This window comes from Phalangium opilio, unplaced genomic scaffold (assembly GCF_054372755.1).
Source record: "Phalangium opilio isolate 3A_F unplaced genomic scaffold, DU_Popi_V2 ptg000344l_1, whole genome shotgun sequence".
Lineage (NCBI taxonomy): Eukaryota > Metazoa > Arthropoda > Arachnida > Opiliones > Phalangiidae > Phalangium > Phalangium opilio.
The window spans coordinates 753979-769189 of NW_028324227.1; the positions used below are offsets into that span (position 1 = coordinate 753979).

The 15211-nt window shown below is 37.2% G+C and overlaps 3 protein-coding genes across 4 annotated transcripts; 1 reads left to right on the forward strand and 2 right to left on the reverse strand.

The window, feature by feature from the left end:
• Positions 1 to 82: 82 nt before the first annotated feature.
• spz6 (Spaetzle domain-containing protein 6) lies at positions 83 to 7311 on the reverse strand. 2 transcript variants are annotated; one of them, XM_089860116.1, is made up of 6 exons: positions 7210 to 7311; positions 6477 to 7026; positions 2869 to 3158; positions 2485 to 2805; positions 1277 to 1840; positions 83 to 1203 (listed from the first exon to the last, which is right to left on the reverse strand). In XM_089860116.1, the coding sequence occupies exons 2-6, from the start codon at positions 6492 to 6494 to the stop codon at positions 672 to 674; spliced, it is 1725 nt and encodes a 574-aa protein (XP_089716242.1). In that variant the 5' UTR covers positions 6495 to 7026; positions 7210 to 7311; the 3' UTR covers positions 83 to 671. The 2 variants fall into 2 exon arrangements, with proteins under 2 accessions (XP_089716242.1, XP_089716241.1); XM_089860115.1 differs by lacking the exon at positions 7210 to 7311 and having other exon boundaries at positions 6477 to 7119.
• A 1361-nt stretch (positions 7312 to 8672) lies between these two features.
• LOC149609922 (vacuolar protein sorting-associated protein 33B-like) lies at positions 8673 to 12222 on the forward strand. Its single transcript, XM_089860114.1, has 15 exons — positions 8673 to 8923; positions 9012 to 9092; positions 9155 to 9216; positions 9286 to 9415; positions 9477 to 9722; positions 9788 to 9878; positions 9964 to 10115; positions 10184 to 10270; positions 10381 to 10471; positions 10539 to 10610; positions 10683 to 11044; positions 11119 to 11220; positions 11678 to 11774; positions 11841 to 11957; positions 12027 to 12222. Exons 1-15 carry the CDS (start codon positions 8846 to 8848, stop codon positions 12104 to 12106), a joined length of 1848 nt encoding a protein of 615 aa, XP_089716240.1. The 5' UTR covers positions 8673 to 8845; the 3' UTR covers positions 12107 to 12222.
• On the reverse strand, positions 12141 to 13631 carry LOC149609923 (dnaJ homolog subfamily C member 24-like). The gene has a single exon (XM_089860141.1). The coding sequence runs from the start codon at positions 12668 to 12670 to the stop codon at positions 12206 to 12208; it is 465 nt and encodes a 154-aa protein (XP_089716267.1). The 5' UTR covers positions 12671 to 13631; the 3' UTR covers positions 12141 to 12205.
• Positions 13632 to 15211: the final 1580 nt, after the last annotated feature.

The following is a 15211-nucleotide window of genomic DNA, read 5'->3' on the forward strand; positions in this document are numbered from 1 at the left end:
CTTCTAATCTAGAAGCTATTCCATATACTGCTCTGGGGCGTTCTCGGAGTGCTCTGTGCATGTTACATTTATAGATCTAAATCAGTTCGCGCTCGGATTTGATTTTTCTATTTACCGAGATCTCAGCCACTCAGGGCCCATCTTCGATTTGAAAGACATTCTTGGTGATATTTAAGACATTTCAATCGAGGTAAGTTGCCGTTTTGAGTCATTGAGAATAGACTCCCGTTACAGCAATCTGCGTAATAGTCCTTGGAATGTAACCCACCCGTACATGTTTAATTAATCTACAAAGGAATCCTGGTAAGACTTTTTATTCACAACGCAATTACAGTTAGAATAAATTAAGATACATTTTAAAAAAGTATTTTCAATGATTAAAAAAAAAAACATGATCACTGTGATTGGTGAAGAGAGCGATAAGCTGCCTAATTTATGATCGCCCTCTTTAGGATGAACGAAGACTCGAACACAGTAATAACTATTGGTAACTCTGATCAAGTATCACGATAATTTCTTCACAGAAATTTGTCGCGAGTGAATACATTTCGACCATGACCCTCTGAATGGTTAATAGTTTTAACGGGGTGATAACTTGGATTAGAGGAAGGATTCACGCGAGTATACCTGCCTCCCATCAAAATGGTCTGAGGAAATTGCTCTCCATTTTATTAATACTTGGGGTTTAATTTGCACGTTTCTCTTTTGGATCGGCCGCTTAACATTCTTTTCGCTCTGGGCTTCCAACACTTGCAGGAGCCGTTCACCAAGAACCAATCGTAATACATGCGAACGATGTAGCACCCGACTTGATCATGGCCGTCGCATTTCTCTTTCTTGGTCTTTGTCTTTTTAGGCGAAGTCGTTTGTCTTCGTCGCCTTTCTAGGGATTCCCAGTGTTCACGTCTGTAAGGGAATCGCCTTCTATAATCTCCGGGACTTCTCCCTGGAACGGGACTTCCCGAGTACCCTGGATGTTGTTGCTGTCCTTGCTGACCTCCAACGCGCCTGCGTAAATACTGTTGGAAATTGTGGAAGTCTTCCACTGGGGGTATCTCGTTGTCATAAGGCTTTACGGGTTTAGGTAAGATTGGTTTGTTGTTGGGAAAGTAATGATTGGGATAGTAGATCTCGGCCACTAGGAGACTGACCCATCGAGGTGATTCGTGACAGACGCCTTCCGTGAACTCGCAACGGCTAGTCCTGTGGAAGAAGAGCTTCGGATTAAAGTTATCTACTTCAAGTAAGATTATCTATGTATTACTACAATAATTACCCGCATTTGATATTTTGAACTGTCTGTGTGAAATATCCTTCGTGTGGTATTTGCACCACGTACTTCCAAACTCCTTGGTAGTTTCTGGCGAAGGCTGGAGTAACGTATTCCTCGATAGATGGACACGGAGTTGGCGGCAATTCGTCGCCAACTGTTCCCGGAATCTCGCTCCTGGATGGCTTCCTTCGACGTGAAGGAAATAAGTTGGAAACCAACTTCATAGGGTACTTTGACGACGCCACCAAATCCAGGACGGTCGAAATAGGACTTTGACTTTTAGTGCCTGTCACCACTTGCAAGATCTTGGACCAAGGTGACCTATTCTCTCCACCATTAACGACGCCATCTTTGGAATCAACCTCGTTATTGTCTACGGCAACCTTTAGCCCCGCTTTGATGGCAGATGTCAAAACGGATACGACGATTTCTCCAGGGGTCGGAGTAGTCCCATTTACGCCATCTTTGTTTTTACTTTCGGACAAAGAGTTCAAAGTGTTGGAGACGGAATACAAGATAGCCAATGGTAGACGAGCGTTGGTTACCAACTTTGAGAATGCGCATAAACTTGGTAAAGAAAAACACGATATGAATTTTCTAAATTAAATATTGATTAATAAGATGGATGCGGCTTTAGGGAGAGATCAAAAGTAATTTGCATATTCTAATGATATTTAAATTGCGATTTTTTTTTTGAAAAATTCAAAGAAGAGAGGGGTGGTGTGGACACACTGAATAGAACAAACGAAGTTCATTAGAAAATTATCGGTAAAAAAGGGAGTTGAGAAATTGTGAAGATGACGGATGGACTGTCCAAACTTGTCAACTTTTTTATGACGTATTGTTCTCAGGGTCACTTCCTAAAACCTCTAAAGAGAAATTTGGGTATTTAGGGCCAACATATCGTAACTACAAAGTATAAACTTAAACAATCCTATCAACTTAGGTTGAACACTTTTCAATAGTTCATCTTGGGACTCAACATAAAGAACCAACGATTCGTCTTTGGGACCTAGCCAACCCTATAACTGAACGGTGTATTTTATTTTCAATGTTACGATACTTTGGCACTAAATTGTAGGAAAGCAAAGAGGGTTTTTCATTCTTTTAATTTTTTGGTTCCCTTCTTTTTCTCTCATTCTGGCAAACAATAATCAATCTTATGGTCGATAAGGAAGAAAAAGGAAGGGAGCCGAAGCGAGTGAACCTACGCGCTTTTTTCGTCCTCGCAAATGCTCCTTCCCGAAGCCAACTCTAAAAGGGCCGTAATATTTCCGAGGGCTTCGGACGAAGTCCGGAATCTTTTGTCCCTCTCGTCAACTCCTTGATCGGTTGACCTAGTTGATCTCTCGTGCCTAAGATACATGACCGGGTGTTGATGTGGGTCGAAACCTCCGTCTTCCCTGAAAGGAAGCAAAGGCGGCAAAGCCGGTGTCCCACGTACTTTGGCCACTTTAGGAATCTTAGGGTCGTCTTTTAGGTACGGTAAAGCCTTGGCGAAGAATTGCAAAGTTTTATTTCGGATAAGTTCGCTGCACAAAATAATTTATATTAGTTTTTGGGTTAGGGTTTAAAAAGTAAATCTGGAACTTTACAAAGGATATGGCTGGCCCTCTATCGCGTGCCCCATCGGGTTCTTAGGTATAAACCCGGTGTTTAAATCTCCGCATAGTGTATCTTTCGGAGAGAACCTTCCCGGATATTGACTGGGTAGTTGTTCTCCGGAACATGGTAATGTCGTCGCCTTGTAGGGTGGTTTCCTGACTTTTGGTGGCCTCCTGTATAGATTATCTTCGGCTTCCTCAAAAGCGTAAAATCCTTCGGGATAAGCATCGCCTCGTTGACCCCTGACCAACCAAGGGCAAACTGTTACAAGCAACAAAAGCTAAACAAAAAGAAAGATAAAAAACAAATTAAAATTTAACCATAATTAACTTTAAAGTAGCTACGCGATTGTTATCTGAACCTTACGATAAAGGAAGTTTTTAAGGCTACAATTTCCCACAATTCTTTCGGAAACAGTTTAATATTCAAGTGCGAACTCGAAGGTATTACCTTAACGTTTAGACTTGAACGGGTCAATGCCCTTGCTTTTCAAGGTCTCGCTTTTTAATTATATCGACAAAATCTCTAACATTTTCTCATAAGTACTTTATTTATCTTATATAAACGTGGTTAGGATCTTAACAAAGAAAACGGATGGCGAAGGAGGAGGAGCGGGAGGAAACACAATTTACTTTACTGCTCCAATGACCGCCAGTATTTGTAACGCTTCTCGTAAAATCGCGTGATTTCCGAATAAACTTACGTGTATATACAACAAAAACATGCTTTAAGCGTCGAGGGGTCCAACACTTAACCACAATTCTGGCCTGCATTATTTTGCAAATATACAGGGTGTTTCTGATAAGGCTGCTAAGGAGGCGTCCGGGCCACTGTTTTCTAGTTAACATTGGTGGAGTATTTTACGGATGACCCCTTAAATTTAATTAAGAAACTGAAAGACAATTCCTAAAACACTCAAATCATAACTTGAAAACAGTGGCCCGGACGGCAAAATGGAGATAGAAGTTACATTTTCGACTCAAAATCGCCCAAAGAACATCTCCCTTATTTTATGCCACATTTGTCAGAAACACCCTGTATATATGGTAGAAGCGTAAGATTTTGGTCAAGTGTTAAACACCCCTTGTTTAGTTGCTTCGGTGGCCCATAACGTTTATATTATCAAATGGATATTACGCGTATACTGTTATCTTTTGATACTTAGCTTAGAGGCTGAACATTAAAGTTGGGATATAATTAGAGGATCATTAATATTCATAATTGTCTGATTGTTTAGGGTATAATTATCCGCTCTTTTTTTATCGCAGGATCAAAGAAGGTAGGTCGGTGACTTTATTTAATAACAAGTTCCACAAGTATAATCTGCTTTAGATATTCAAAGATGTGGTGGTATTATCAGAAGTATATAACACTTTTCTTCGAGAGAAGTGTACCACAAAGCGAGTGTGATGTAATTGTAACGTTATTCATCCCAACATCAGAAAACTTAGAGCAAGGTTACCAACCGGGTCACGCGATAAATAGTCCTTTTATCATTAGCGCTTAACTATTTGGGGATTTAGTACCAAACAGTTATAGAATTCACCCGGCGATGCCCATCTGAAATTAGATGAGCAGGAGCATTAAAATATTCCCTTTACGTGAAAACCACGCATTTATGCTTGTAAATTACCATCTGAGAAGCAAATCTAGTTATTAGAAAAAGGGAACAAAATGACTTAAATAATAATACGCTATTTGTTTCTCCTGACTTTCTAGTTAGGACCACCTTACGTGGTCAAAACCATGACTAGCCGATCTAAAATTTTGTCAAACACACACCTCCTTTGTTAGCGAGCTTTACATTGTAACAACTAATTTTTAAAACTATTAGACCTAACTCGAACATGCACGTAAATATGAAAATTCAATTTCGCACAAAACAATTTTTTTCCAAAAGATATTTATGCATTTTTTCACCCTAAAAACTACTTAAAGAACCTTTATTTTTCCGTTAGAATGATTTTTGCCCATCCCATCTTATTTATTAGCCTATAAACCGAGAAAATAACTTTACGTTAAACTTAATCCCATTCAGAAGATAGAAAAGTCCAGCGTACAAAAAAAAGAGCGGCGCGACCCTATTACACGGAGGGCTCTCCTTCTCTGATCCGATAAGATCTCGGCTCAAAAATATAGTTTATATTATATTCAAGATATCTAAGGGTGGAGGTCGGCAAGAACGGACTATATTTTGTCAATGCCAATTTTTGCTTTGACCTAGGCGCAGCTATAGTGCAAAAACTCCTCCAAGCGAAATACATTCACACAAACCGGCATGAGTGAACTCGTTCTAAATTATAACATGAATATTGACTGAGAATCCCTTTAACGAAATCTTGTACCGATATGGTATTGGTATCGGTGACCGATATGGCGTTTTAACTGATACATCGACTCGAACTTTAGTTACCGATTTCTACTACTGGGTTTACATGGAGAGAAAAGGTGACGTTTTGTTACAACTTCTCTAGGGGTTTGTCACTGTGGTGTAGGAAAAGTGGGAATAGAATTGCCCCTTTGTACAAATCCAGTTTGTATCCAGGTACAATATTAACGATAAAATTGTATAAGTTCATGACAGTTTCATACTGGGAGTATCAAAAATGAATATTTCATTGTGCACTAGCTCGAATCCTCTTATTTGAATTTTTGATTATTTTTCCAAAAATGCGGGCTTGGCTCTTGGTATTGTTAGATAAGACAGAATGTTTTAAATTTTGACACAGCTCTACGGTCCTCCTAACCTATTTAATTATGCATTTCTGACTTGATGCGTTTTCTAGGATCCGCCTTCTAAAGCCCCAATACTATTTATTTTCATTCAAATTTATAATACCACTTGGTTTTGTTCACACTGTTGTTCTAATAAATGTATATTTTTACCTTACAATCCAAGGAGCATAATTCCCACACTATTTCAATTATCCTTAAATTTTAGTACTCACTATACTATATTGTCACTCCATGTTTGTTTTCATACATGTAAAGTTACATACAGAGAAAACAACATACAGGAGCGAGGGCGTCATTGGGGTATTCTCCCTCTTGTTAAGAAGCATCGCTAGAGGCAGTGCGAGTTGTGAACCCGGGTCTCGTCTGACTTTGCTTCATGGCGCGAGAGAAAATACGCCAATGGCGGCTTCGCCCCTGTGTCTTGGTTTCTTTGTATGTAATTTGCAAAATGGTCTATTCTTAATTATACTTGCTTTTCAGTTATTGTAACCCAATTTTAATCAAGGTTAATTATTATTTATATAATATTAAAACTCTAAATAGTAAGCCATCGGCTGGCGTTGTGGATAAAACTGCATCGCCAATTGTAAGTTTGATAATGCAAAAAGTTGTTTTAATAACTAATCGTGTTAATTAGCTAGCTAAACTCTGTCAAAGCGTTTTTAACAGACAGACTGATTAAGTTGGATCACAATTTAAAAAATTCCAACTAAGTTTTCAGTTGTTATTCTATTTTCAATGGTGCTTTTAAAATCGCAAATTTGGCAACACGATTTGCACTGCAAATACGTAATGATAATGGCTGTCGTTTTAAACTAGTGGCAAAAGCAATTGATTTTGAAACTGAAACAAATTTACTTACTGTTTTAAATTCTCTCATATTTCAGTTTATTTGTGATTAATGAAATATCCAACCGCACAACGATCACAGCAATGAAGTATGGACAGTATCCATTTGTCCGTAATCAAAGTAGCCTATATGGTATTATTAAGAACCCGAACACTAGAACACGATTAGGAGCGATTGTCGTTCGCGAAGAATCATAAACGTAATATGAGGTTTGAATTTTTTATTTTTTTCGTCGTTGGAAACTTCTTGAGATAAAGATTAGACTACGAGAGAAACAAAAGCTAGATCACGCATGCGCCAGTCATGGTAGGCTGGGTAAAAGTGAGCCTTCGGGTTAGCGTGACCGTGGCCGCCAATATTCTACGTAATGGTGCAAGAATACGAACACTCGGTGAAGGTCAGGTCTCAAACGTTAGCGCGCCACTCTCTTCCTGGTTTGGGATGAGTACCAACGCTTGGAACGTTCGTACGCCGCCGAGAGTCCTTAGTTCAGCTTATAATGCCAGTTCCTGGTTTTACCGGTTTCTCCCCTTAATATTTCAACCGGGGTTCCATGTAAATTCTAACACCCCCAAATTAAGTCGGCATAAGTTGCTATGATAAATATACGCGAAGTGGCTCATCATTACAGCGTTAGTAACTCCACTTTCATGCGTTAGACCATTTTTACTGAAGTTTGAAAGCTAAGATGAGCGCACCATAAAACAAAAGCCTCTCGTCACAATTGTAATAGAAATAAGCCCACCTAAGAACCATGAAAATTGAAGAATTAAAATTTGTTGCTCTGGTTCAGATAAGATAAATGTCTTCAACTATTGGTTTTTTAAGCTTATGGGTCCTGTTTTCCATTTCATTATGTCTATCTTTACCGTATGATGTTTAACGTGCTTTATTAACACGCCGGCCTTTCCCATTTGGCCTACTGTATATATAGAAAACCCAATTACTTCGTGAAAACATGACATCAACACTCTGCAGACCAGGCCACCTTTTATGATTCAATAGAGGCAGGCATCTTGATCTAACACCGTAATGTTACCCCGTTTCCCCTCCCCCTTTTTTATCCACGACTTTTAAATCTAAATTTGCGAAGATAGTAGATACGTGTAAAAGAAGAAACTCTAAATTACTCCTCTTAAACGGTTCGTTGATTGCGTGGCCAGCTTCTTGGGTGTAAATTTATGTACGCCCCATTAAATTTTTTGCTCTTTTTCTTTCTTGCCCAGGCTAGCCATAGCTTTTTCAAATAACGAAAGTAAATACTTTTAAATCTCTCTTTTGGCAAGACGAATTCTCAATAACCTTTTGGCACGTTCCGCCGCTACGGGCGTTTACTACAATTTTATCGTTTTACTCGATTTTACATATTTTATGCCAAGAATTCAAGAGTTCACTGACTCTAAGGTGGAAAAGTCGAATACAATTCTTCGGGTTTAGGAAAATTGTAGGAAGATAAGATGATGCGAGGGTGGAGGCTATCTTTTATTGACGGCCAAGAAAACAGAAATTCTTTTCCTGAATCCTGTCATTCAGTGGTTGTTGAGAGATAAAAGAGTCTCTCTCTTTGGTGACCTAGTCATGTCTCGGGATTTGTAAGAAATTCGTGTATGGGGATGGGAAGTCAGTGACAAGGACTTTGAACCTATAATTTAGGCGATTTTCCATAACTGTACGTGTTTCGGAAACTGGTTTTACCGTAATCTGATCGGATTACTTTTTTATTAATATCAAGCGAACTTTCTGGCCAGACTAACCTATATTTTATCTATAATTATATGATGAAATTGATCTGAAATTTATAAGTAGATAATAGCCCTCGAATATACTACATAATGATGATAAAAACAACAACATTTTTCTTAGGGAAAGGTCTAAAGACTGTTTAGTGTCTACATAGACAGGAAAATTCTCCCGGTTTCCAGTTCCTTAAAGGGACTCAAAAGAAGGCTGGGTAAAAATTATTTCTAATACGTCAGAGGCACCACGTGATGCCAAGATCCTAAGACTCTCAGTATGTCCTTGTTGTAATTTTATATTTATAAATAATTTTTAAATGGGACCAGTATTAAAATAAATTGCACAGGGGTAACTGGTCTTGGCAGTGAGCACTAGTCTTGGGGACCAGTTTGAATATTGTTGATGTCGGGGTCACTGGTCCCGAGGACTAGTTGAAAAAAAAAAACCTTATTTCCATGGCTGGCCACCTGTGCTTATCACTGATCCACTTATTTCCCACCTTGCTTAACATGGTTAATTTGTCGTCTGCTGTTCAGACTTTAGAGTGACGTTGAAAAAAGTAGAAGCCAATTTATGGAAATGTAGTGCATTAAATTTGATGAATTTCATTTGAAATATTGTTTAATTGAAGCTAATTAAGAAGCATGGATAGCGGTAGTATATCTCTCAATAATATTCTTAGATCCACGTCTGGCAGTATACTTACAAACATCCTAAAATCTGTACGTATTCTATTTAAGCCTTGGTTGAAATGGCTTGGCAAGGGGGCGGGGGCCGGCCATAATTGGCATTAATATTTGTATAATCCAGATTAATGGAGTTAAAGATCTTGTTTTGGAACCTGGGTTACCAGCACTGTTGGACCAAATATCTAATTTAAAAGCTCTTAAGGTAAAATAAAAGCTAATTAAATTAAAGCGCAAATTATGCAATTGGTTATTCCTTCTTCTTAGTCAGTAGGGGTTGAATTCATTTATGAACTTAAAGCCGGTCCTTCATTGGGAGAAACAGCGCGGTTAGATAATTAAAACTTAAAATTTAAAGTCCCAAAAAAAATTATTCATGTATATCTCTTGAATTTAAGATGCGTGTATATAGTCAGGCCAACTTTAGAGTCAACCAGATTAATTTCGGAACAGATCATGGTTGACCAACAAACGGGAAGGAATAGTGTGAAACCCAGGCAGTATTGGATTGTGTATGTTCCACGAAAAGTGAGGAACAGAGATAAATATATTTCTTCACATATTGCTTAATTACTATATTTAATTATAGTTAGAAATTTGCGAACGATTACTTGAACAAGAGGGTGTTTATGAAAAAGTTAATATCAAAGAATTTCCTTTGGGACTTATTGCTTTAGACACGGACGTTTTCTCACTTCAACTTCCTGATTTTTACCCCTCATTTTTCTTGGACTCTGATTATACTTGGGTACATACAGTAGCTAGCTCTCTTGTACAATTACAAAGACTCATTGGTGTCATTCCTAATACTTATGGCCAAGGAAAATGCGCAAAGGTCAAGCCTTATTTCGCATTAACAAAATTTATATTGACTTAATTTTAACTGTTATAAATTCTTAGATGGTATATGATGTAATTAAATTAATGAAAAACGCGATTGAAATGCCAGACACTGAACCTCTGATTGGTAATCTCTTGCTTGTAGATCGAGGTTAGCCCAGGTTTTAAATTTTGAGTCTCTAATGTCAATTTTAGCATTACTAATTTATTATAACAAATTTATTTAATTGTTTTAGACATTGATTACGCTTCAGTTTTCTTATCTCAAATGACTTATGAAGGATTATTAGACGATGTTTTTGGGATTCACGGTGGCAAAGTTAAGTTTGAAAAGAATGTGACTGGTGGTACGGAACCCGTAAAACTTGCCCTGAACAGTTCGGACCCTGTAAAAGATTTTTTACTACACTAATTGTGTTTAATATTAGTTAATTTTTAATTTTATATTTTTTGTAGGTATTTTTAGAAATTAGGGACAACCATTTCAGTACAGTATTTAACATTCTCAAAGATAAAGCTAATCATCTTAAATCAAAACATAATGTGAGTTTTATGAAGCTTCTTTTTGTTAGAAAATAATTGTTAATTAGTGGTTAAATAATTAGTTAAATATCTAATGAAAAAGCTTTAAAAACTTGGAATTTTTTTGGTAGGAGAGAAAAGGAATGCAAATACTAGATTTGAAAAAGTTCGTCCAAGCAGAATTGAAAAATGTTCAGCAGGAACACAAGTCACTAGCTTTACGTAAGTAATTAATTAATTTAATATGGTTAGTTTAAACTTTATAAGAATTTTAATTTTTCCATTTTAGATATTGGTGCTTGCGAAGTTATAACTAAAGAAAAAGTGGAAGATTTTGAACAGTTACTATTTGCAGAGCAATGTATGTAATGTTTTGTTTGACATTTCACATTTTTTTTACGTAATTTTTCTATCATCTTTTGAAACATTACAGCTCTCTTAGAAGGGGAAGAGTTACGCGAAGCCATCAACTACATCGAAGAAAGTATTATTAGACAAGAGCCGATATGGAAATCTCTCCGTCTCCTCTGTTTACTCTCAGTCACCCAAGATGGAATCCCAGCTAGAGATTATCGTTCTCTCATTACTCAATTTCTGCAGAGTTACGGCCATGATAATTTAGTGGTAATACACGCTTTGAAGAAACTGGCTTTATTGAAAGAACAAGCCTCGGTTAACGCGGTTCAAGCCAATTCCAAAGGAGCTGCCACTGCAAATATGTTAGCCGGTAAATTTATGGCTGCGGTCAACTATAAAAAGAGCTCATTTACCATTTTAGCCAAGAAATTAGGTCTGGTAAGTGTCAATTTAAGCGTCAGACGGCACCCCTTAGATATCAAAGTGTTTATAACTTTTTAATTATTAATTAGATTCCAGTTCCTGATGAAAATTATGATTATTTAACTCCACCAAACTCTGGTTACGTTTTTAGCGGCACATACATTCCACTCATCTGTAGATTAGCTGAACAGGTACTAAAGGACAAGTTCAGGGAACGTAACATTATACCTTGAATGCCCTTTTACTAAATAAATATAAAAGGAATTAAATATTAAAAAAGAATATCTTAATATTTAATTCCTTTTATATTTAGAAAAATTCTGTTCATGTTACGTTACCTAAACTTTTACTTTAAATTAAATTTTCCCTTAATTAGCCTTATTCCTGATCAGCGCCACCAACCCATAGCGGCGACTTTGAGAACTACTGTAATCGGCAAGCCAATCAGAAGTCGCTAAAATCTAGTGACATCGCTGACGGGCACTCTCGGGGTCTTACCAAAAATGACGTCACCAGATTTTAGCGACATCTGGTTGGCTTGCCGCTTATAGTAGTTCTCAAAGTCGCCGCTATGGGTAGGTGGCGCTGATCAGGAATAAGCTACGCTAATTGTAGGCCTACTAATTAAAAGTAATATTATATTATCAGACGCTACAAGTAAATGGGGGTTTCACAATCATTCAAGAAAGTTTAAAACAATTACCAGGATATACCTTAAATTATAAAGAACCCGTCCCTCAAAGACGTACGTTTATCTTTTTAAAAATAACTTTTTGTTAAAGAGAGCTAATCTTTTTTCAATTTATCTTAGGAGGGAACTCGTCTCAAGGGGAAAATAGCGCTGCCTCCAAAACCACTCTCGTTTATTTCTTGGGTGGAGTTACTTACGCTGAAATTGCCGCCTTAAGGTTTCTAGGCCGTAAAAAGGGTAAAGCTTTCATTCTTTTTCCATTTCCATTGTTCTTGTTGTTCTTTCTAAAACCAGTTCCTTATTTAGGCCACACATTTCTAATCGCAACAACGTCAATGTTTAGCTGTAAAAACTTATTTGAATATTTTTTACCGGAGAAAAACTGAGACAGTAAGGATACGATACATACGCGACTCGATGTTTTTTATTTAGAAAAAGTTATACTTTATTGTTATTATTTATATATATGGTAAGGATAATAAATATTACATGTTAACTGAAATTGACAATGAGCAACTATCGCAATACAAAGTTATTGAAGAGTTTTTATACTCGCAAGCTTCTTCCTCCTCTAACGCGTAAAGTCCCCCGCATCTACAATGGTGTTCGTAACATTGAGTTTCGCGATTGAGACTCATTTTATTTAAAGCCATTTCGTCTTCGTGTAACGGACCAATGTTCTGAACTTGGCGAGCTTTTAGTTCCGCGTCGTAACATTTACGTTCTTTGTCGTCTTGTAAAACTTTCCAGGCTTTTTCGATTTCGCAAAAGTGGTCTAAGTTTACTAGGTTAAGGGGGGGTTCTCCGCTAGGCCTTGGCGAGTCGCTGACTTCGGCCTTGTCGGGGTGATGCTGCAATAATAATTTGTGATACGAATGTTTAATTTCGTCGCGAGTCGCGTCCGGATTAACACCGAGTAATTGGTAGTAATTTAATTCGATTTCATCCATTGTTAATCACGAGTAAGTACCCAAAAATACGAGAAAGTATTAATCCTTTATTCGCGCCATTTTGAACTTTTTTTCTGAAAGGTGAAAGGTTACGGTATAGATGGCGTTACTATCTTTGCATTGTTGCGAAACTTGTATTTTTCTTCGAGGGGTCCAACACTCTAAAATATTTACTTTTTTTACAACTTTTCTTTTAGAAAATTAATTCTCAGATGATTTTTTTAACGCGCGAGGTTTGTAGCCCGATTTTAACAGACTAATGTGGTTATTTTCGAGTGTGAAGCTTCATTTTGACCCAGATTCGCAATATAAGCCTTGGCGAATGCATCGGGAATAGGCCCGGGTGAATTTCTAATTTTAAATTGTTAATTATTTTATTAAACATGGTGTGGTTGAATCTTCGAATCAGCAAACAGCAACTACACAAAAAAATTGTCGGTTTCAGAATTCGTGTGCAATTTCTGCGCGTTGAGTGTTGGATCCCTCGATTTAATTTTTAAACTTTTCTCTGCGCTTCCGCCCGATTAGGTAGCAATTTAAGTTTTTTAATTAGTTATTTTGCTTATGTTAATCGTTTTAATTTTCTTTAAGTTTTTTCTCTCTTGTCAGTTTAACTTTTAAAACACTGAAACCACGTTGAAATTGCCATTAAAAACCATTTAAACCAACAATCTTGATAAACTCGGTCGTGGTTGTAAATGGCTAATTTTAATAAGTTCAACATTTCGGGAAGGAGAATGCGGAATAAAATCGGCCCGATTCGGTGGCGCCATAGTTTCAGGCTCTAGTAATCTTTAGAAATAACAACAAAAAAAATTCATAATGGTTCAGTTCCCGAAAACATACATCGCGTTACGAAACTCAAAAGTGACAGGTCGTCGCGCCGTGCTATTTGTAAATTCGCGCGGTTATTTGCCTTTTGGCATTTTATGACAAACAAAGGGCGCGCGAAAGTCCCGTTTTTTGAAGCCCCGTAATGTAGTAATGTTTATAAGTAAGCTTAAATATCGTTTTAATTGCTGTTACGACTCTTAAAATCCACTTTTCTTGATACTAATTCAAATTTAATGATGTCAGCTGAAAAGTATAATATTTCGCGCATTCGTGAAATTTCGTGAAATTCTTTGGCGATGACGGGTCAAGCTGTGCAGCTAGACTTCGTAACAGACGTAGAGGTGGGGAAACCCAAAGTCTTTTGAAGAGTCCCAAGCTATCAGGCGGCACCGTCTTTTGATCTCCGATCTTCGTCCGTAAAGGGTAAAGGTAAGCCAATTAACGTTTATTTTAATTACGTAAAAGGAATTGTAATTTTAAATATCAAAAATATTGAATTTAAACAATACGTAATACGAAATTAACCAAGGGTTAAGTCAAAATTTTCAACGGGAAAACTTCCCCTTGGAAACAGCGCCCGCGTAATCCTCGCTCCCAATTTTGCGCCCCTTTTTTCGCGGTTTGTTTTCGTAGGAAACAGGTGTATGCAAAATTGAGGGAAAAGTTAGAGGAAAGATTCTCAAAACGTTCGCATAATCGAGCGTAATTATCATTGATATATGAATTGCTATCTAATTAGCATAATTTTACGCGTGGGTTTCGCTTTTAATTTATTTTGCTTTCACCCAAGTACTCGCGATTTTGAATGTTTTTGAAATAATTAAATGCTAATTAACTTCAGAATAATTAATTAATCGTTAGTCTACACCCAAGTCTTAAGGCTCCGTTTAGCAATTAATGGGCGCCATTTTTGAGGTATTTCTAGTGGTCTCTTCTAATCATAAGTTTGTAAGATATGACACTACTTCGTAATGCTAGAGATCTACTGAGAGCTAGTTCGAGAACGACGGAAGCGAGAATTGCAGACTACACTCGGTTAATTTTGCATTACTAAGCCTTTGACAGCGCCTCACCAGGCGTCGCTTTACCCTGAATCTATGACCTACGTCACTTCATGACAAGCTCTCAGTAACCAGTGACAAACTTATTGAACATACCTTATGGAATTGTAGAGTTTGTCTATTGTTTTTGTGAGATTTGGTTTTGTCTTTTGAGGGAGAGGTAATAATTTACGACAAGGAAGGTACGGTATTATGTAATCCAAGCACGTGTGAATTTTTAAACTCTGATTAAATCAAGCCAAGCCGACCTTGCTTGATAATTACGATATTCATTTTAATTAGTAAGCAGAAAAAGTGCGCGTCTTATTTTTCATACGTAAGCGGAAATGTCAAATAGGATAAAACCATAGAAATTTTTTTAATGATTCATATCCCTGATTCACGGTCGCCTTTCCCAAGGGGGTGTAAGGTCAGAAGTGTATAATTTAAAGTAAATAAATATGACCAGCCTTTTATAATGTATAAAAACAACGATGATAGTTGTATATCTACGATTTATAGAATTTGAAAATGTATTTCTGTTATACACGAGACCGACGTATCTTAATTTACTATTTAAAGTTTAATAATAATAGTTAAGTTAGTCTGGAATTCGGGTTCCACGTAAGGTTTATTGACCGTAGCGTAATTCGTATAGATTTTGGTC